Genomic DNA, 21876 nt, shown 5'->3' on the forward strand with positions numbered 1-21876 from the left:
GCAGTATGAGTGTTTGTATACCTGCTTCAGCTGTTACTAACTCAGGCAGCTGCAGTTCAGAACTAACACAGAAGAGGGCAGTCCAACATTAGTCTTAAGTGTTTCTGGAGTTGTACTGAAGGGTCTGTTATCACCCCCTTGGTGCAAGTATGAATTTGTGTTATGGCTGTAGGTGCCTGTGTGCCCACTGTGTATGGGAGAATAGATCTCTCGGTATACACAGTAGTGCACTATTAAAAATATCTTCACGAGCTTAAAGAAACTTCATACTTGTCCAAGTAACTAATTTCCCCATATGCCTAGGTAGACTCAGAGGAGAAAATAGCATTTGTTAGAGCTTTTCCTAGAGGACTGTTACTATATGGGGACTTGTAGTCATGGAATCATTAATCATTTTCACAGCGATCGTGCCTTTGAAAATGTTTGTTAAAATATTTTAGTAGTGAGAAGCTCCAGAGGTTGGATTTCTGAAACTTCTGAGTTTAGTTTATCTATATTTGGTAAAACCGTTGCATTGTATCAGTGTTTGTTAATTACTGTAAGACTTTAGTGTTTGACTATGAGTTTTAAAGAGTTTAAGTGAATAATTTTCCTTAACGTTACATAACATTTTGAATGTTGGCTTCTTTAAATTGGAATATTTAACACTGTTGATGTGTCTGCATTTTGCACTGATAACTGTTCTCCACACCCATTGAAATTGGTTCATTAACACAAAGTGTTATCTTTGATGTTTTCAGTAGTTTAGGCAGATGAATTTATTCCGGAATATTTAATCATGCTTCACATATTTTGCAATAAATTGATTCATGATTTCAGTCTCATGCATATAATTGGAGTGTTGCAATCAAATGTGAACCTGAATAGAGTTCAGTGGAATGCAGTTAGCTATCTAGTCACAAAGAGGCCTGATTCTTCACTACCTTGAGCCTTGTATAGTCACTTAAATCTATTCAACGTTGGTGTAAAATGCTATGCATTTAACACACTGCTTGCAAAGGTGTGAATGACTACACAAAGTGCTAGGAGTGGAGATCCAGGCTTCCAATTTCTAGCTGTTATGAATTAATTTCCAAAAGACTTCAAGATTTATTAATATTCCTGGTTTGGGCTCCTCTTCTTATAGATCCAGGTTTTTGCCCTGAGCACTTACAACTCTCATTCAAGACAGTGGGATTTTGGGGTACTTGGGAACTTTCCATATCATGCCATTAATAAGAAAAGAAATGTAATAATTTTAGTCGCAACATGCAAAGTCTTACCTTTTGTGACCAGTGAATAGCTGACTACAATTACTGGGCAGAATTATACCCTCGCCTGGAACTGAAAGAAGAATTTGTCTACTAAATTTATTGGAGAAAAGTTGTAAATTAGAATTGTTGGATAAACAAAACAAGTAAATGTGTGTGTGAGAAAGAGACAGAGATAGATAGATAGATATATAAAAAACACACACACACACAGGTACTTGCTGTTGAAAGAATGTGCTTTTGACTGTTTTTGAATACATGTACTTATATATAATGGGATGAGGTATTAAACTGCCAATCATAAAATCCAGCATACAAAATTCATATTCAGTTTTATTTGACACACTGACTTCAGTAGAACCATGACTTCTTTCCTATTGTTTATAATTTCCAATAGCAAAATTCACATTACGCTATTAAAGGTGCCTAAGGGAGTTAGGTGTTCAGTTTCCATTGAGTTTCAATGGGATTTGGGCACCTAACTACCATATGCTCTTTTGAAAATCCCAGCATTTCGTCAATAGAAGTAGAAGCCAAGGACATTGTTTTGGATTGTTTCAAAAATATCAAGCTACCTGATTAAACAAAGCATGAGGTACTTGGGATAAGTTATCACTGGCATCTTATGGCTTAGAATGACTTGTATATAATTGTGTGTTTATCCTTTCAGTAAAGAAATCAAAAAGATGCTGAATTTGGATGTGAAATATCTTAGCACGGTAACTGTGTTTGTGTTTCTAGTGCTGAAGATGTGGTAGTCAAAGTGACCGGAAGCCAGCTAACAACAGAATACTTGGAAGAAAATGGATTCACAGAGCCTATCCTGGTTCCGAAGAAGGATGGCTTGGGCATAGCAGTACCCGCACCTACATTCTACGTCAGTGATGTTGAAAACTACGTCGGTATGTATTTGTCTAGAGAGTGGCGTAATATTTGTTTGCTGCTGCTTTCAGTCATGCCATTTCAGCCTCACCCTGTCACGTGTAAAACTAGAGTAAACCAGCAGGGAATCAGGCCTCTTTGGTTTTTGATACTTATTTAAATCAAGCTCCTGACAAATGCTTGGGAGAAGAACATTTTGAGCGATTTCCCTCCCCCCCTCCCCACTCTCATCGTCTGCTTCTTTGAGGGAAGGTGAGATTTGATGGTCCAGATCCTCGGAAGGAGTAAAACAGTGTCAGTGGAGCTAATTCCATTTATGCCAATTGAGGATTAGGCCCATAATATCACTGGCATTAATCAGTAAAAAGCAAATGGGGGGAAAATGATGATAAAATAATTTCAGGCCTTCTTAAACAACATCAGGAAGGAAAAAGGGGACAAACACAGGTCCCTTTTAAAAATCAAGATCTCGTCTGGCCTGCATAGACATGCTGGCCCTGATGTTTGGGTCTGGCCAAGCTAGGTTTGGTGCATGACCCTGTGGGGGGCAGGAGGGGCAATGGTGTCTGTGTGGGCACCTTTGTACTCCTCAGATTCCCAGGGCCCTGGGATCCCAGTTTGGCCTTTTTGCATAAGCTAGAGCAACCCCTGAAGGCTTCTCCATCTTCCTGCAACCTATAGTGGCCCAAATGGCTGTTGCAGTAGCTGGGGATTGCTGGAATGCAGCAAACTCCGGTCACACCCTGCTCAACACACTGCACACCCCCTTCCCCTAGGGATCCCCCAGCTGTACAATTAGGCCAACTTTAAGGCTGCTTTGTGCTACTGGAGTAGTGAAAAGGATGCTCAGATAGGGTCAAGGTTCTGTCCTTAAGGGCCTGATTCTACATTGCTTTACCCCTTGTGCAGTCGTTCATACCCGTGCAAAGTGGGTGTGAAATACTTTCATTGGGATTGGATAGTATTTTACCACCACTTTGTGCAGGTGAAGTGACCTCACAAGGTGCGAGGAGGCTGGCCCTAGAGATTCTGTGGCACTTTCTATACAATTATGGGAAGATATTGCTCAGTGAATTTCTCTTCCCACTGTGGTGCAGTTCTCCGTGCTGGTTGGCTGCCAGTCTCCGTCCAGAATCGGCTGCGTTTAAGTGGTTTAACATTTTGTCTTAAAATTAGAACTGCGCCAAATGTAAAATGTTGCTGTCATCCCTCATACTGCAGGGCTCCCAAACTTCATTACACAGTGGTAGCTTTTAATTACTAGTTAAACCACAATTGTTTAGTGGGCAAATCCTGTGTGTTCGAGAGAGTGAGAGCAAGGCTTTTCTGTTGCACTGCAGAGCACTCTGTTCCAAGAAGCAGTCGTCATGGTGTTGAGAAATTGGTTCTCCAAACCATGTCCTAACTAGGACTTTCAATTAATCGCAGTTAACTCACGTGATTAACTCAAAACAAAATAACTAGATTAAAAAAATGAATTGCGATTAATTGCAATTTTAATCGCACTGTTAAACAATACCAATTTAAATTTATTATAAATATTTTTGGATGTTTTTCTACATTTTCAAATATAGTGATTTCAGTTACAATGCAGAATACAAAGTGTACAGTGCTCACTTTATATTATTATTTTTATTACAAATATTTGCACTGTAAAAAAATAAACAAAAGAAATAGTATTTTTCAATTCACCTAATGCAAGTACTGTAGTGCAATCTCTATCATGAAAGTGCAATTTACAAATGTAGAATTATTGTTTTACATAACTGCACTCAAAAACTAAACAATGTAAAACTTTAGCGCCTATATGTCCATTCAGTCCTACTTCTTGTTCAGTCAATTGCTAAGACAAACAAGTTTGTTTACATTTACGGGAGATAATGCTGCCCACTTCTTATTGACGATGTCATCTGAAAGTGAGAACAGGCTTTCGTATGGCACTGTTGTAGCCAGTGTTCAAGGTATTCACGTGCCAGATACATTAAACATTCGTATGCCCCTTCATGCTTTGACTTGTAGATTGTACTATCTTTTGTTTATCTTTTTTACAGTGCAAATATTTGTAATAAAAATAATAACATAATGTGAGCAGTGTACACTTTGTAGTCTGTGTTGTACTTGAAATCAATATATTTGAAACTGTAGAAAAACACCCAAAATATTTATAATGAATTTAAATATTGTATTATTGTTTAACAGTGCAATTAAAATGGTGATTAATTTTTTTAATCATTTGACAGCCCTATCCTAGCTGACTTCTACCATCTCACCATGTATCAGACATACAGCTAGACTGAGGTCCTCTACCCATACGAGGCATTCCAGTTTGCTCAGTTTAGCTTTATAGCAGTAGGTATTGTTAGGCGTTTTGTGGTTTCTATTGCTAATGATCGTTTGCATTACTTTGGTGATATTCTCCTGCTGTATCACTTTCCCGATCATCTGGTTGACTTCCTCAAGTTCTCTGCAGACTCCAGCCTGTTCAGACCTCTTCAGCACACACCTCAGAGTGATCACTTGGAGCCGTCCTGAAGGAGCTCTGTAACCACTGCAAAATTTGTTCTCCTTGCCTTCAAAGCCCTCATTCCTCCATCTGCCTCCAGACTCTTGTCTGCCCTTCCACCTCACCCAGTCCCTCTGCTACCCCACTTGCTTCCTTTCCCTCCTCTCCTCTGCCATGACTCTGCAGCTCCATCCTGTCTTATAAATACGGCAAAATCTGCCCCTTCTCCACTATAATCAGTTAGCTGCCAACTACTGTATTAATGTATATTGTTACCAGCCCTCGGTGTTTCTCCGAGTATGCTGTCCCTCCCCAGCCTCATACCCTCGTCCCGTAACATGTCCATAGTTGTAACGGTTGTGTGCAGTGAGATAGTTGCACAAACAACAGTGTATTAAAATAGCCTTTAATTTACTGTAATTTCCATCCTCTCTAGTCTACTGGAAGCATAATTTTGCTTGTCTATCTGCTGTCCTTAGCAGATTGTATTGTTTGACCCGAGTGCTCCTTAGCATCTGTTGGCTTTCCCCCAGTCTCTAGCTAAAACAATCCACCCTCCCTACATACAAAAAGCTCTCTAATAGCCAAAGAGAAGAGCAATACAGGCTGTGCAAGCTGGAACTGGTTTCTATAGAGAATGGGACAAAACAAATTTCTGGTGTAACATTAGTGTAATTTGGCTTTGATGGGGTTATATCAGGGAGGAATTTAGCCCATTGTTTCTAAGATTTTCCATAGGCCATAGAAGAGTCTATTTAAGAAGCAGCAGAGGAGAAAGTAATTTGTGCAAACTAAAGAGCCAGACAAGTTGTTACTGTGCTGACATTAGGCACTAAAAGCCGTGTTGTGACTAAAGAACTGATTTATTCTATATCTGCCAAAATGTGAAAGCTATAAACAGGGACATTGGGTGAGAAAATGAAGACTACACATTTAAACTCCACTGAAATATAAGACAGTAGGGTCGCTTTTCAGGACAGCAGAATAGAGAAAATGTTAACTTGTTGGCTTAAAAATGGGCACTCATTAAGGATTGTTAGAGCTCCTGGGCCTGACTCTTCCCGCACTTACACCATTTGTACCCTGGTGCAGCTTCACCAGCTTCTGTCGCGTTACTCTTGGTTAGTGTTATCACTGGAGTTCTGAATCAGGTCCAATTTCTTTTAAATGAAATGCAGAATGAAGGTTCTGGTGACTTGTTTTCTGTGTTTGGGGAAAAGATGGATTTTTTGGGTAGTTTTAACAAAATGAACTAGAAAAAGTAAGACTCTTTTAGGTGCACCTGTTACTCCAAATGACTGTACTTTAGAAATGGGAACAATATTAGGGGGCTGATCTTTGTTGATAGCTAACATTTATTTCAGTTTGCCAACTTGAAAATTTATTAGAAAAATAATAGGAATAAGAAACAATTGGGAAATCAGTTGTGCTGTATAATATCCCTACTATCCTTGTATTATATTATCCTTGTATTATCCTTGTATGTTAAGAAAATATAAATGTTAGTTAATCGCATAGGGTTGGTTTTGCAGAGCTATTTCGCTGTGGATTTGCATAGGATTTTGATTATGCTACTGTGGAAATTACACAATGAAATAAGTAGAGAGATTAAAACTAACTTAACACTCATCTTTTTCAGATAAAATCTTTTAAAATGAAAAGCTCAGAGGAGATAAGTACAAACGCTATTGTTAATATAACCTTAAGATTACACTGGTAAACATGAAACAGTTGGGAAATGCAGAAGTTAAGGTGCTTCTAGAAACTTTACTTCATCCACTCATTGTACATAATGGGTCCAGTCCTTCATTCCTAGTGATCTAAAACTCCCATTTTCTCTTGGCATTAATTCCTTAGGACCAGAAAGAAGTGTTGATGTCACTGATGTCACCAAACAGAAAGACTGCAAGATGAAGCTGAAGGAGTTTGTTGATTACTACTACAGTACCAACAGGAAAAGAGTTCTCAATGTAACTAACTTGGAATTTTCAGATACAAGGTAAGAGGGAATAATTGACCAGCCCACTCCACAGACCGTGGAACCATTCCCCCTGTAGAGTACGGTGTCCTAAAAGCTCTGTGAGATTTGCCTAGTGGAGTTTTGAGTCCCTTCTGGCCTCTCCTGCAGGTTTCTCTGCTGGAGGTGCTGTGACCTCAGCATACTGATTTCACAGTGGGTCTGATTCTCCACTGCCTTGCCCCTTGTGTGGTCAGTTAGGGCTTGTCAGCAGGGGAAAGTTTGACCTGTTATACCAATGAGATACAGTTATGCTGCTGTAACTCCCCATGTGGACACTCTTCTGGTATACTAGTGGCTTTTTTTTCAGTGTCACTTTAAACTCCTTCCCAAGTGACGTGAACTAAACTGAAAACGACCTGGGGAATTATACTGGTCTAATGATATCTTAAATTCACACCTTCAGTTATACCAAATTTTTTCCCCATGTAGACATGGATACTTATATGAAACAAGTCAAATATTGGCAGGAGGACAAAAGAAGAGATAAGGCAAAGGCATAATGAAACTGCAGAGAGATGTGTAGATTAACTAGGTCCTCCACATGAACTTCTCAAGGGATGTTGTGGGGAGGGAAGGTCTTGTTTTCCAAGCTTGTTTCTGACACAATAGGAATCTTCTGTGATGTAAAAACTGTAATTGGAGAAAAGTTACAAATGTAAGATCTCTCCTGGACAAGGCTCTGTTTTTGTGTGGAGTATAGCACCAAGCACATTATCAGTGCAAAATTAATAAACAACATTAGTGATTAGTGATAGTGCAATCCAACCTATCAGCCATGTGGATCCTCACAGGGAATTCTTCACTTCAAAAAAAGAGAGAGCAAATAAAGATCTTGTACTGTTGCTAAAGTGTTGGGATGAAGTCTTTTTGCCTCTTGAATTGAGCTCACCACAATACTGAACCTGGCAGAAGCAAAATGCACTTTCAGGCTTTTTTTTTTTTTTAATTAACAAAGCCAGAATAAAAAGGGGCGAATGGTCTTTGGAAATCTGCTGTAAGATAAAATTATCCATAGCACCTGAGAGTCCATGGAACTTGGACTCCTTAGTCATGTTGGCACTTCTGAAAATGTTACCCTCAGTCTGTTTTCCTTGATTATATTTTTGTATGTGTCCCCAAGAGCACAGTACTAAAATGGTGAGTAGGCAAACCCTTGATAGATATTTGGTAAAGCCATCCTAGGCACCTGTAGACACTGGACCAGATTCTGATTTCAGTACACTGGTACAAATTCAGTGCAACTCCACGTGGATTAAAAAATATACAGTGGAGTTATTCTGGTTTAATTTAGTTCAGGGTTTAATGAGAGCAGGGTTAAAGTGAATATAGTCTGGGGATTTTGTGGAGGGTGTGGATGCCTCTGCTTCAGTGTTTGCAGGTAATCTGTTATCTCTTTGACTCCAGGTCCGTCCTGATGTTGACCTTATGTGACAGTGACACTGACTTGAACACAGGTGTTTAGTTGTCCCTGAATATGTGTCCCTGCTACAGCACTGATTTGAAGCTAGCTGCAAAATTTAGTGTTTGAATGAATTTCAGTTTTAGAAACCTCAGAGGTGGGGAATCTCCCATTCTGCACTGTTTCATGTTGTGTTTTAGGCTCTTAACAGTCCCCTCTATATCTGAAAGTACAAATTACTGTGTTTTGGTTTATACAACCATATTCAGGACTTTGAGTGAGATTATACCCAGGAGTAGCTTCAGTGGGGGAGTTGAATTTATGTTATCCTGAACCTTATGCAGCCACATGAATCCTTTAGATTTGCCTTGTACTCCTTCTGGGTAATCTAGACATGTATAAAGAAAATGTCACCAGGGAAAAGGACCCTTTATAAAGACCACATCACTACAGAGAAAATGTGATGAGCTCCAGCAGAAAAATAAACAGTTATGATTTTAGAAGAACATTCCATCTTGCTGAAAAGAAAGAAACAACAACAATAATTAACACAGACTAGAAAAAGGTGGAAAGATAATTGCACATTCATTTCTTTTAATATCCAGAGATTTCTTGCCTGTGCTCTCTTGTATTTATTGTTTTAGCCCTGGTTTACACTACGAGTTTAGGTTGAATTTAGCAGCATTAGATTGATTTAACCCTGCACCCGTCCACACAATGAAGCCATTTTTATCGACTTATTGGGTTCTTAAAATCGATTTCTGTACTCCTCCCCAACGAGGGGATTAGCGCTGAAATCGACATCGCCAGGTCGAATTTGGATTAGTGTGGACGCAATTCAACGGTATTGTCCTTCGGGAGCTATCCCACAGTGCTCTCGCGTGACCATTCTGGACAGCACTCTTGGCTTGGATGCACTGGCCAGGTAGACAGGAAAAGCCCTGGGAACTTTTGAATTTCATTTCCTGTTTGGCTGGCGTGGCAAGCTGATCAGCACAGGTGACCGTGCAGATCTCATCAGCAGAGCTGACCATGGAGTCCCAGAATCACAAAAGAGCTCCAGCATGGACCCAATGGGAGGTACTGGATCTGATCGCTGTGTGGGGAGATGAATCAGAACTCCATTCCAAAAGATGAAATGCCAAAATATTTGAAAAAATCTCCAAGGGCATGAAGGACAGAGGCTATCACAGGTACCTGCAGCAGTGCCACGTGAAACTTAAGGAGCTCAGGCAAGCCTACCAAAAAACCCAAGAGGCAAATGCCCACTCGGGGTCAGAGTCCCAAACATGCTGCTTCTATGGTGAGCTGCATGCCATTCTAGGGGGTGCCCCTACAACTACCCCACACCTGTACGTGGACTCCTTCAAGGGAGTCTCATGCAACAGGGATGAGGATTTTGGGGACGAGGAAGATGAGGAGGAGGGGGAGGTTGAAGATCGCGCACACCAGGCAAGTGGAGAAACCATTCTCCCCGACAGCCAGGAACTGTTTATCACCCTGGAGACAGTACCCTCCCAACCCAGGTTCCCGGAACTTGAATGCAGAGAAGCACCTCTGGTGAGTGTACCTTTGTAAATATAATACACGGTTTAAAAGCAAGCGTGTTTAATGATTAATTTGCCCTGAAGACTTGGGATGCATTCGCGAACAGTACAGCTACTGGAAAAGTCTGTTAACGTGTCTGGGAATGGAGCAGAAATCCTCCAGGGACATCTCAATGAAGCTGTCCTGGAGGTGCTCCCAAAGCCTTTGCAAAAGGTTTCTGAAGAGGGCAGCACTTTACCATGGCAGGCCAGTAGCACGTAGTCTGGAATCATTGCATAAGAAAGCATGGCAGCGTGTGGTCCCGGTATTTGCTGGCATTCAAGCAACATCTGTTCTTTATCTCTCTGAGTTATCCTCAGGAGAGTGATATCATTCATGGTCACCTGGTTGAAATAGGGGAATTTTATTAAGGGGACATTCAGGGGTGGCTGTTCCTGGTGGGCTGTTTGCCTGTGGCTGAAAAGAAATCATCCTTGCTGTTAGCCACGCGGCGAGGGGAGGGGTGAAGCAATCATCCCAGAGAATTGGGTGTGTGTGGGGGGGTTAATTGGGTTTGTGCTGCACGTTAACCTGAAAACATCAGCCCCTCCTTTTAAATGGCCAGTGTGTCTTTTTCAGTTTTACTCTCCCTTTTTTTCCTCCCGCAGCTGCAAATATTTCAATGCTGTGACTAGCATCTCCGTCCCAGAGGCTAGTGCAGATAAGAAGGCGAAAAAACCGCACTCACCATGAAATGTTCTCTGAGCTCATGCAGTCCACCCAAACTGAAAGAGCCCAGCAGAATGTGTGGAGGCAGACAATGGCAGAGTTCAGGAAAGCACAAAATGAACTCAAGGACAGATGGCGGGAGCAACAGGAGAGGTGGTGGGATCAAGAGGAAAGGTGGCAGGATGCAATGCTGAGGCTACTGGAGGATCAAACTGATATGCTCCGGCGTATGGTTGAAGTGCAGGAAAGGCACAGACCACCACTGAAGCCCCTGTGTAACCAACCGCCCTCCTCCCCAAGTTCCATGGCCTCCTCACCCAGATGCCCAAGAACGTGGTGGAGGGGGGGCCATCTGGGCACCCAACCACTCCACCCGAGAGGACTGCCCAAGCAACAGAAGTCTGGCGTTCAATAAGTTTTGAAGTGCAGTGTGGCCTTGTCCTTACCTCCTCCCCCACCCCACCCGGTGCTTCCCTCCTCCTCCACCCCTCCTGGGCTGCCTTGGCAATTATCCCATTTGTGTGACGAATTAATAAAGAATGCGTGAATCTGAAACAATAATGACTTTATTGCCTCTGCAAGTGGTGATCGAAGGGGGGAGGGGAAGGCAGTTGGCTTACAGGGAAGTAGAGTGAACCAAGGGGGCGGGTTTTCATCGAGGAGAAACAAACAGAATTGTCACACTGTAGACCTGGTCAGCCATGAAACTGGTTTTCAAAGCTTCTCTGATGCACAGCGTGCCTGCTATGTTCTTCTAACCACCCTGGTGTCTGGCTGCACGTAATCAGTGGCCACGCCATTTGCCTCAACTTCCCACCCTGCCATAAGCATCTCCCCCTTACTCTCACAGATATTGTGGAGCACACAGCAAGCAGTAATAACAATGGGAATATTGGTTTCACTGAGGTCTAACCAAGTCAGTAAACTGCGTCAGCGCTCTTTTAAACGTCCAAATGCACATTCTACCACCATTCTGCACTTGCTCAGCCTATAGTTGAACAGCTCCTGACTACTGTCCAGGGTGCCTGTGTATGGCTTCATGAGCCATGGCATTAAGGGGTAGGCTGGGTCCCCAAGGATAACTATAGGCATTTCAACATCTCCAATGGTTATTTTCTGGTCTGGAAAGTAAGTTCCTTGCTGCAGCTGTTCATACAGACCAGAGTTCCAGAAGATGCAAGCGTCATGTACCTTTCCTGGCCATCCCACGTTGATGTTGGTGAAACGTCCCTTGTGATCCACCAGTGGTTGCAGCACCATTGAAAAGTACCCCTTTTGGTTTATGTACTGGCTGCCTTGGTCCCAAGATAGGGATATGTGTTCCGTCTATCGCCCCACCACAGTTAGGGAATCCCATTGCAGCAAAGCCATCCACTATGACCTGCACATTTCCCAGAGTCACTACCCTTGATAGCAGCAGCTCAGTGATTGCATTGGCTACTTGGATCACAGCAGCCCCCACAGTAGATTTGCCCACTCCAAATTGATTCCCGACTGACCGGTAGATGTCTGGTGTTGCAAGCTTCCAGAGGGCTATCGCCACTCACTTGTGAACTGTGAGGGTTGCTCTCATCTTGGTATTCTTGCACTTCAGGACAGGGGAAAGCAAGTCACAAAGTTCCGTGGAAGTGCCCTTACGCTTGCGAAAGTTTCGCAGCCACTGGGAATCATCCCAGACCTGCAACACTATGTGATCCCACCAGTCTGTTCTTGTTTCCCGGGCCCAAAATCGGCATTCCATGGCATGAGCCTGCCCTGTTGCCACCAGGATGGCCAAATTACCGGGGCCCATACTTTGAGAGAAGTCTGTGTCCATGTCCTCATCCCTCTCATCACCGCGCTGCTGTCGCCTCCTCGCCTGCTTTTGCAGGTTCTGGTTCTGCATATACTGCATGATAATGTTTACAATGCTCATAACTGCTGCGGTGATCTGAGCGGGCTCCATGCTTGTCGTGGTATGGCGTATGCAGGAGAGCAGAGTTGCAGGGGAAGCGGTGGTTGGATGACCAGTTTTGCAGACCTACTGCACTGTCTGCTGCCAGGACACAACAGCTGAGCAGGCTGCATGCTTGCCGTGGTATGGCGAGACAAGGGCAGCCGAGCAGAGTTGCAACGGAAGCGGCCCTGCGAGACCACCAGGAGAGCAGAGTGCCAGCGGAAGCGGTGGATGATGACAGTCATATAGAGGACCTGCAAGGTGGATTCATAGCATCAGGAGAGCATAGTGGCAGCGGAAGCGGTGGATGACGACGACGGTTAGCAGTCCTAATGCACCGTCTGCTGAAAGCAGTATGGCACCCGCATGGAAAAAAGGTGCAAAACGATTGTCTGCTGTTGCTTTCACAGAGGGAGGGGCGACTGACGACGTACCCAAAACCACCCGTAACAATGTTTTTGCCCCATCAGGCATTGGGAGCTTAACCCAGAATTCCAATGGGTGGTGGAGTCTGCGGGAACTGTGGGATAGCTACCCACAGTGCAATGCTCTGAAAGTCGACGCTAACCTCGGTACTGTGGACACACTCCGCCGACTTAATGCGCTTAGTGCATTAGTGTGGGGACACACACAATCGACTGTATAAAATTGCTTTCTAAAAAATCGACTTCTATAAATTTGACCTAATTTCGTAGTGGAGACATACCCTTAGTGATTTAAGCTTGTTTCCACATAAAGAATCTAAAGTAATTTCAGAGTTCAATGATTATAAGTATTTTCAATAGGGATTTTACAGCTTTTCACTTTTAGGAGACAACAATGATGGGAGGTCTTTTATTCTCAGGATTGCTGGAGCCATCACTCATATGCTGCTGATTTAGACATCAACTACCAAATATTTTATTTCTTAACAAAGACCGTGACATTTTAATTGAATCTCACACTCCATCTTTCCCTGCCATTTTAACTGGAACAATGTTATCAGGCTCTGGCGGTGAGCATAAATGATATATGCCTGTCAAACGGGAGCATATAATTTTAGATTGATGTTCAGATGCTCTCATTTAAGTGACATTTTAAAGTGCCCTGTGTTGGAGAAACAAATATTTGTTCTAAGTATTGACCTGGTTTAAGTAAAAGGTTAATTTAGTTCGAGCACTACATAGTCACTTTTTCAGTTCTTCATGTCAACTTGTGATTGAATGTGCTTGAATGAGCTCCCTGAATAACACTTTCTCCTCATTTGAAGTTTTTGAGAAATCACTGAGACCAGAAGTGGCTCAAGCCCTCATTAATTGTATTAAGAATGGCCAGCTCACTTTGCCAAGAAAAGGGGTAATTTCTCAGCCCACCTGGACTCCTCCTATCCGTGACATCAAAATGGAACATGCCTACTGTATGCCACCATACAGTCACTGACCCTAAACAGCACAATATTGACACTGTAAACCATGCAACCACTGTAAACCATTATTAAACAACATTAATAATGCCAGCAGCATAAGTCCACAGACCAGTAAAGTATCAGCATATTTCATGAAGAGATTTAAATCCTGCCAACTTCTGCTTGTGAACATTTTTCAGCTTATTGTAAAAGTATAGTTTCCTTATGCCTGAAATATTCCAGATCAGGTTCTGATCTTAATTACTTTGCTCTAAATTCAGAATAACTCCATTGACAGGTATGAAGTTGCTCCAGATTCAGATTGATGTAAAAGATCAGAATCCAGCCCTTTCCTTTCTGTACATGATGGTTATTTTGATCATTATTAAAAAGGTTTTTTATCCCCTCTGTTAAGAATGTCCAGTTTTGTAGAACCACCAGACATCGTTAAAAAGCTGTCTTGGGTGGAGAATTATTGGCCTGATGATGCTCTGCTGGCAAAACCAAAAGTGACCAAGTACTGCCTGATATGTGTGAAGGACAGCTACACAGATTTTCACATAGACTCTGGAGGGGCATCGGCTTGGTACCACGTGCTGAAAGTAAGGAGTTACATTTTACTTCCATTTAATAACCAATTTAATTCTTAGACCATCATGAAACACTTCGGAGCTCTTTGGCTAAGGTAAAGTGTAACCAGGTCCTCAACTGTTGTAACTCAGTGTAGCGCCGTTAATTGGTGCTATGCCAGTTTACACCAAGGATATGGCCCATAATGTATAAATTGTCTAAATCTTCTCTTTCAGAGCACTCTAATTTAAGGATTAATTAGTTAATGTTTGTGCAGTACTTTCTAAATTTAAATCTCTCTATAAAGTTTAAATGTTATTAGTATTATTCTATTCTGCTGTTACTCTGATACAGTAGGTCTTTTCCATCTGTCACTAATATGATCCCAAAGTCTGAGCAATTATCTACTAATAATGAACTTTGTACACGTTTGTATATAAACACATGATCCTTTTTTAAAAAACTTCTTAGACTGTATGTGATTCCGTTTTCTGTTATGTTACTATACTGGGATTCTATTCAAAATCGTCTAGCAAACCTTATTTAAAGTGTGTTAAAATATGCAGTCCAACAGCCATTCTGTTGCAGTTTCATTTGGTTTGGATGTTTGTTGCTAGCTGCATCTTTTTTTTCAATTCAGGGAGAAAAGATATTTTATCTCATCAAACCGGCCTCTGCAAACATTTCCCTGTATGAACGCTGGCAGTCAGCAGCAAATCACAGTGAGATGTTTTTTGCAGACCAAGTGGATAAATGTTATAAATGCACAGTTAAGCAAGGACAAACGCTCTTTATCCCATCAGGTGAGTAGGTTGCTAAAGGTGTTCTGTGTAGAGTATTCCCTGGAATATTAAGAACAAGTGCTGCTTTGTGCGTGCAAGCTTTGCCTAATTATAAATTATTCTCTTCTCTGGGGAAAAATGGTATTTTGTGTGCTTACTCGGTTGGCCTCATCAGATGAAGCACAGATTCTGTGTGCCTTGCTTTATTGTCATTTACATGGTGCATACTGAACAGCAGATATTATCGTAATTTAAACCAGAGATCCTTATTACTTGTCTGTCATTTCAATGATGTTCAGCGAGTATTCTGCTCTAACCGAGCTCCATGTTCCTCTCTGCCTTCCATGTCAAAAGGAGGGGGCAGGAAGAAGAATTAACAGAGGTCTCAGTGCAGGAAGTCTGTCTATTTTAGGTATTTGTGTGGCCCCCTTTACCATAGGGTCTGACCACCTCATGCTCTATAGAGTATTTATCCTCACAACACCCCTGTGAGGTAGGAAAGTATTTTCCCAATAAGGAACTGAGACATAGCGGCTGCATGACTCTCCCAAGGTCACACACATGGAGTTTGTGGCAGGGCTGGAAATTGAACCTGGGTCTCCCAAATCCATGGCTAGCACTCGAACCACTGGGCCACCTGGGAAAGCGCACTCATTCAAGGCAGCAGTTCTGCATGCTTTTCTGAATCAGGAGTGCAGGTCGAGAAGCAGAACCTCCATGGTGCATGCAGTCCCCCCTGAGAAATTTGAAAAATGTTGACCACTTCTATAGTGCTGACTTCCCTAGTGCTGTGGAGATGCAAAGGAAGGCAGACTCTGGCCAAAGAATATTATACTGTACCAATATTTAAAAGGAGTAAACTCCCGGGAGAGAGAGAGAGGAATTATTTAGGATGATCTAGGAGTAATTGGGTTGAGTTAAGCAAAGGAGTGTTTTGTCTGAACATCATGAACATTTTATAAGGGTGAAATCTATTCATCTGTTGAAAAGCCTCCCAAAGGCAGTGACGGAAGACATTTAAAACGGGACTGGACAAAGCATTAGAAAATATACCTCAGGGGACAATCCTGCACTGTTACAGGGATGGACTAAGTGATCTATTAAGTTTCTTAAAATCACTAATTTGGACCGTTCTGTGAAACAGAAATATTCAGATTGAACAGAGATATTTAGAGGCCTTAATTTCATTAATAAGAATTTCTATAAAACCACCTAGCAGCTCTGAAGAAAATTTTTTAATATAATATATATAATGTTAATATTTGTATTACACATTTGAGACATCCTAAAACGAGTTGCATGGCATTCTGTCATGAATTAAGACACCAGAACTGATTCAAGAGAATAGTAATAGATTCAGAGAGTTTATGAAGGCCAGAAGGGAACATCAGATCATCCAGGCTGACCTTCTGTATAGCACAGACTGTTACATTTCCCCCAGTCACCTCTGTATTGAGCCCAGTCATGTGTTCGGCTAAAGTATGTCTTCCAGAAAGGCGCCAAGTCTTGACATGAAGATATGAAAAAATGCAAAATCCCTCCCTTCCCTTTGTAGAATGTTTCAGCAGATGATCACCCTCACTATTAAAAATTGGTGCCTTATTTCTAATTTGAATTGGTCTGGCTTCTGTGTCCAGCCCCTGGTTTTTGTTCCACCATTCTGCACTAGAGTAAAGAACCCTTTAGTACCTTGTGTTTTCTCCCTGTGCAAGTACTTAGTTATATACTGTCATCAAGTCACCTGTCCATCTTCTTTTTGAGAAGCGAAACAGATCGCATGCTGGAAGTCCTTCACTGCAAGGCCCTTTCTCCAGCCCTCAAATGATTTTGGGGGCTCTTTTCTGCACCATCTCCAATTGTTCAACGTCCTTTGTAATGTGGACACTGAACTGTACTCAGTATTCCAATATTGGTCTCACCAACGCTGTCTACAGAGGTAAAATCGCCTCTGTACTCCTCCTCACTACCCCCCTGTTTATACATTCCGGGTTCCCATAAGCCCTTGTTGGCACAGCATTGTATTTGGGAGCTCATGCTGAGTTGCTTGGCCACTGGGGTATGTCTGCATTGCAGTAAAAACCCTGCGGCACCGAGTCTCAGAGCCTGAGTCTGCTGTCTTGGCGTTGCGGGGCTAAAAATTGCAATGCAGACTTTCAGGCTTGGGCTGGAACCACAGGCGCCAACTTTACAATGTTGCTCTGTCCCAGGCCCCACCCCCACTTCTCCCCTCCCCCAAGGTCCCACCCTGCCTCTTCCTGCCCCCGCTCCACGCCTCTCCCCGCCCAATTCCGCCCCCTCCCCCGAGGTGCTAATTGGTGGGACACTGGCAGGCAGGAGGTGTTGTGGGAAGTTCTGACAGGGGGGCTGCCAGTGGGTGCTCTGCACCCACCATTTTCTCCCCATGGGTGCTCCAGCCCTGGCCTATGGCTAGAGCCCTGGTTCTGAGACCTAGTCCCCTCGTGGGGTCTCAGAGGCCAGGTGCCAGCCTAAGCATGAATGTCTACACTGCAATTTTAAGCCCTGCGAGCCTGAGTCAGCCACCATTGCCGTCGGTCTCTTATGGCAGTGTAGACACACCCTTAGACTCCTAAGTCCTTTTCAGAGTCTTTGTTTTCCTATGATACTGGGGAGCTAAGGGTCTGTGTCTCTGGCCATTGTTCCACTCCAGCCCATAGACTGGAGAAGCAGTTGCCTGAATGCTGCACTATACATTCAAACCCTAGCTGCAGATTGTGGATGGTAGATTTTGCTTTTTCAACCCCCATATTCTCAGCACCGGCATCTTTATAGAGATGCAGCCTGATGAGAAGTAGCACAGTCCAGTGGATGGGACACTGCACTGGGTTTCATGAGATCTGGATTCTACTCATGGCTCTACCTCAGACCTGTTTGTGCCTCTTTCCCTCCCCATGCCTCAGTTTCCCCTCCACCCCTTTAGACAGTCAGCTCTTTGGGGCAGGGATTCTCTCTCTGTTTATACAGTGCCTCGAACAATGGGGCTCCTATTTGAGTTGGCATGTCTCGGTGCTGCAGTAAGACAAACAGTTATTAATAATATTTATCCTGGTACTCATGCTTTACAGGCAGCATCCAGAGCACCCATTTCTTTCTCTGTGTAGTCAGAATTAATTACGCACTTGAATTTTTTGCTTTGACCATAAAAAGTAGAAAGTAGACGTTTTTCTGATGACCATATGTGAAACTGTCTGGCGGAGTAAACACTGAGCAGTTTACAGGATCCCTATGTGAGGGGGTTCAATTGGGAGCAGCTTTTTGGTATGAAAATAAAATATTTGGAAAATACCTGTTCATAGCACCACGCTTGAAGCCCTTATCAGGAGTTGTCAACACTTGGGGTTTTTTACACTTGATGGTCTGAAAACAGGTACTGTTCTGTTCCTGCTGTTTTTCAGAGTAACAATAAAACAGTCGCTCTCTGACTGATCTGTGCAACATCTTCTCTCTCTCTCTCTCTGATCTTGCTGCAAGTGAATTAGCAAGACTCCCATGGGAGATGAAGGTGCTCCGCATGTTACAGGATCAGGCCCTTATGTACAATGTAAACAGCGGGGGCTAATTCAGCCCTGATTTAAGTACGTGCAACTCTATTTACTACAACAGAATAACCCTTGCTTACTAAAAGGGCTGGAATGGGCCCATGATCTGGATGGCCACACAGGAAGTAAGATACTACATGGACTGCAGCAGCATGCTGTTACAAGTTATCAGTGATAACAATTCCAGGTTTTACTCAAAGTGTCTCTTTTATTTCTCTGTCTTTCACAGGTTGGATTTATGCAACTCTCACACCTGTAGACTGCCTAGCATTTGCGGGACATTTTCTACATAGCCTAAGTGTTGAAATGCAGATGAGGTACTTTGTGTTTTCAGCTTTTCCTTATCAATTTTATCTGTACTTTGATTTCAGATTGAGGTTCTGTATTTGGAATCACTTGTTGATTTGGAGTCTGAAATTTTGGTTCAGGGCTAATTTTAGTTGTAAGGAACTTAAGATTTCCTTTACAGGTCAAACAGACCATGAATTGAGCCATACTCTCTTTTAAGAATTAGCTTGAATATTTAATATTTATGTCCCCATGTATGTTATGGGCCAAATTAGAAGCAATGCAAAAGTTAGACACTTCCGCTTCCTTAAACTCATTTATACTTAGACTCCTCAAGACATTATTTACCCTCAATCTAATTAAATGCAAGGGTATCTAAGGGTGTGTCTGCACTTTGATTGTTGGGTGAATTGCAGCATGTGTAGACACATCCAGGGTAGCTCCAATCTGGCTCAGTGGTGTATTGGTAAAAAAAAGAAGTGGGTGAATTAACCTAAACTAAACTCCATGTTCCCCAAACAAGAAGTAAGTGGGTAAACTCTCTTTAGCCATATTTACCCTCAACTATGCTACCGATCCAGCTAGTTCACATTCCAATAGCGATGAGGCCACCACATCATGGACTTCAATGTGGGCTAGCTGCCCGAGTAATTACCCAGGGCTCCAAGTGGGCTTGTCACAGCCTGCTGTGAAGTGTGTGCTGCCATGGCTTCACTGTTATCAGTTTATGAGCTAGCTAGGTATGTCTACACATGCTGCATACATACTCCTTGGTTGCAGTGTAGACATACAGTACGTTGTTTTAATTTACGCACGAGGGCACCAGAAGAAAAGAGATATGTTACATTACTGTGGGAGATGTACCTTACAACACACTGTGCACCCTTCTGAATATGGCCTTCTAACTGCCCAGCTGGAGACCTTACCAAGTGTAAAGTAAAGGTCTGTTCTGAGGTCAGACAAATTGTGCAATGAGACCATTTTCCATCCTTAATTTACTGTTTCTTTTTACTTGTGTTATTTTAATGTTGTGTTTTAGGATTGATTCCAGCCTAGTTGATTAAAAAATACAAATCTGGGAAATAAATCCATAAGATGTTTGCATTCTAATGTGTCAATGAGCTATACGTTTTTTTCACTTGTAATGCTGCTTGCAGTCCGTTACACTTAAAGTGCATTCTCGCTTTGTATCACAGAGCGTACGAAGTGGAAAGGCGGTTGAAAATTGTCAGCTTAACCCAGTTTCCAAATTTTGAAACAGCATGTTGGTATATGGGAAAGCATCTGCTGGAGACATTCAAAGGTAGAACACTGTTCCATGCACTCTGTTTTCTCAGCTGTGGTTATGTGAGGATAGAGTTATCATTATTTTCCGTTGATGTGCAAGCCAAAAGATGGACAGAGGCCAAAATCACCAGTTCTTGATCTAGCAGAATCAAGTCTTTGCATTTTACCTAAGATACCAACAGAAGGTAAAGATAAATGTGCTTAGCTGGTGTGTAGGGTAAAAAGAACATATACAAATTTGGAAAGTACTGACCTACTAGTACAACCATGTCAGGTCACCATCTTATAATACAGTAATTTCCCCCCAAATCATTTAAAGGGATTATTACATTTTGTAGTGCAGAGAGGAGCCTCTCTCTGTCTCTTATCTATGCTAAAGCCCCTAAACAGTTTAGCAGAGTTGAAGACAGAGCTGAGTTGTATCACAGGGCAACGGCATTGTAAGGTAGTATCGCTTTTCCAGAGAGTCTGAGTGCCAGATTTGCAGTCATGCCCTATGCTCTGCCAAATTCTGCCGACCTTAGATTGAGTAGTGACTCATTTCTCAAGTGCTCCATTGATTTTAACAGAACTACTTCTTCAACAAGTTGCTAATTACCTGGTTGTAAGGGCAGCAGAATCCGGTCACTTGGTAATGTCAATGTGACTTTCACAGATGCTGAAAAGTAAAGTTTTCTGGGAGCACAAGAGCTGCTGAACTGGATTGCTTCAAAGTTAACAGACACATTATATACATAGATACCACACACACGTTTTATTTACTGTAATTATTTTGCTCTTCATCTTAATTTCTTGTCACAGCATCATCTGGCAAGAGAGAAACTCAGAGATCTTTTTTAAATAAATAAAATAAATGGATATAATTTAAATAAGTAAGACCAAAGTTTCATTTGCATGTGGGCTTCAACGGGGTCTCCTTTTGACTTAGCTATGAACAAAACTATAATGAGCAGAATTATTTGGGATACCTTATATCTCCAAAACAACAGATAAATTGTTTGCCTGATGAAAGCAGTGTGTTATGTTATAGGCATCTAATCTGTGGCAGCCCTCTTTAATGAAGTATTTTAGATACCAGTTTTTTTATTCAGAGTGACCAGTATCATTTAATTGTAGCAGAAATAAAAGAGAGCAGCAGATATACAAAGTAAGGGCCTGATTTAAAGTCCGCCAAAGTCAATGAGAGTCTGAGCACTAAGGTAAACCACAAACATTTGTGTCCTAAGACCAGTGTTTGTGGCTCCAAATACCCCCTCACCTCCCACCTCAGTGCACAGATAGACATTTTTTAGTAAATAATTTTAAATAGAAAATTGGCCACCATGGTTGAATATTATTGAATATTTCCTTTGCTTAGGTTTGCACAAAGCTGGGCAGCAGCCTCCTTCTCATTTAGTCCAAGGGGCAAAAATTCTTAATGGTGCTTTCAGGTCGTGGACTAAAAAACAGGTAGGAAAATGTCTTTTTTTTTTTTTTTAAATATCCTGTTTCATTGCTTTGTGTTGTAGCAAGAACAAAGAATAGGACAGAAGAACAAAAATAGCATCCATGTAGCAAAATCAGTAATCCTAGTTTCTTGGAGAGAGGGAGATAGGGGCATATATTATTAGTGGAGCAGCTGGTAGCCTGAGATACTAAAAGTCAGGCATATAATTATGTGCATAAAAGTGTCCCTGCTTCTTGAAAACCAAGATGAATTGACAACAAGCTGCACACCTTGGAGCTAGAGAAGACTTCAAAAGATTGGAGACCTTGCAGGCCC

At 42.2% G+C, this 21876-nt stretch overlaps 1 protein-coding gene across 7 annotated transcripts in view; it reads left to right on the forward strand.

The window, feature by feature from the left end:
* Positions 1-21876, forward strand: part of PHF2 (PHD finger protein 2) — a 145204-nt gene that overhangs the window by 86029 nt on the left and 37299 nt on the right. For all 7 annotated transcript variants that reach the window (XM_073352167.1, XM_073352168.1, XM_073352165.1 and 4 more), the window contains 7 exons: positions 1992-2152; positions 6493-6634; positions 14046-14232; positions 14841-15003; positions 18769-18856; positions 20024-20130; positions 21472-21563. In XM_073352167.1, the coding sequence (XP_073208268.1) occupies positions 1992-2152; positions 6493-6634; positions 14046-14232; positions 14841-15003; positions 18769-18856; positions 20024-20130; positions 21472-21563 (940 nt within the window). The remainder of the gene's footprint in view (positions 1-1991; positions 2153-6492; positions 6635-14045; positions 14233-14840; positions 15004-18768; positions 18857-20023; positions 20131-21471; positions 21564-21876) is intronic.

This window comes from Lepidochelys kempii, chromosome 7 (assembly GCF_965140265.1).
Source record: "Lepidochelys kempii isolate rLepKem1 chromosome 7, rLepKem1.hap2, whole genome shotgun sequence".
Classification (NCBI taxonomy): domain Eukaryota; kingdom Metazoa; phylum Chordata; order Testudines; family Cheloniidae; genus Lepidochelys; species Lepidochelys kempii.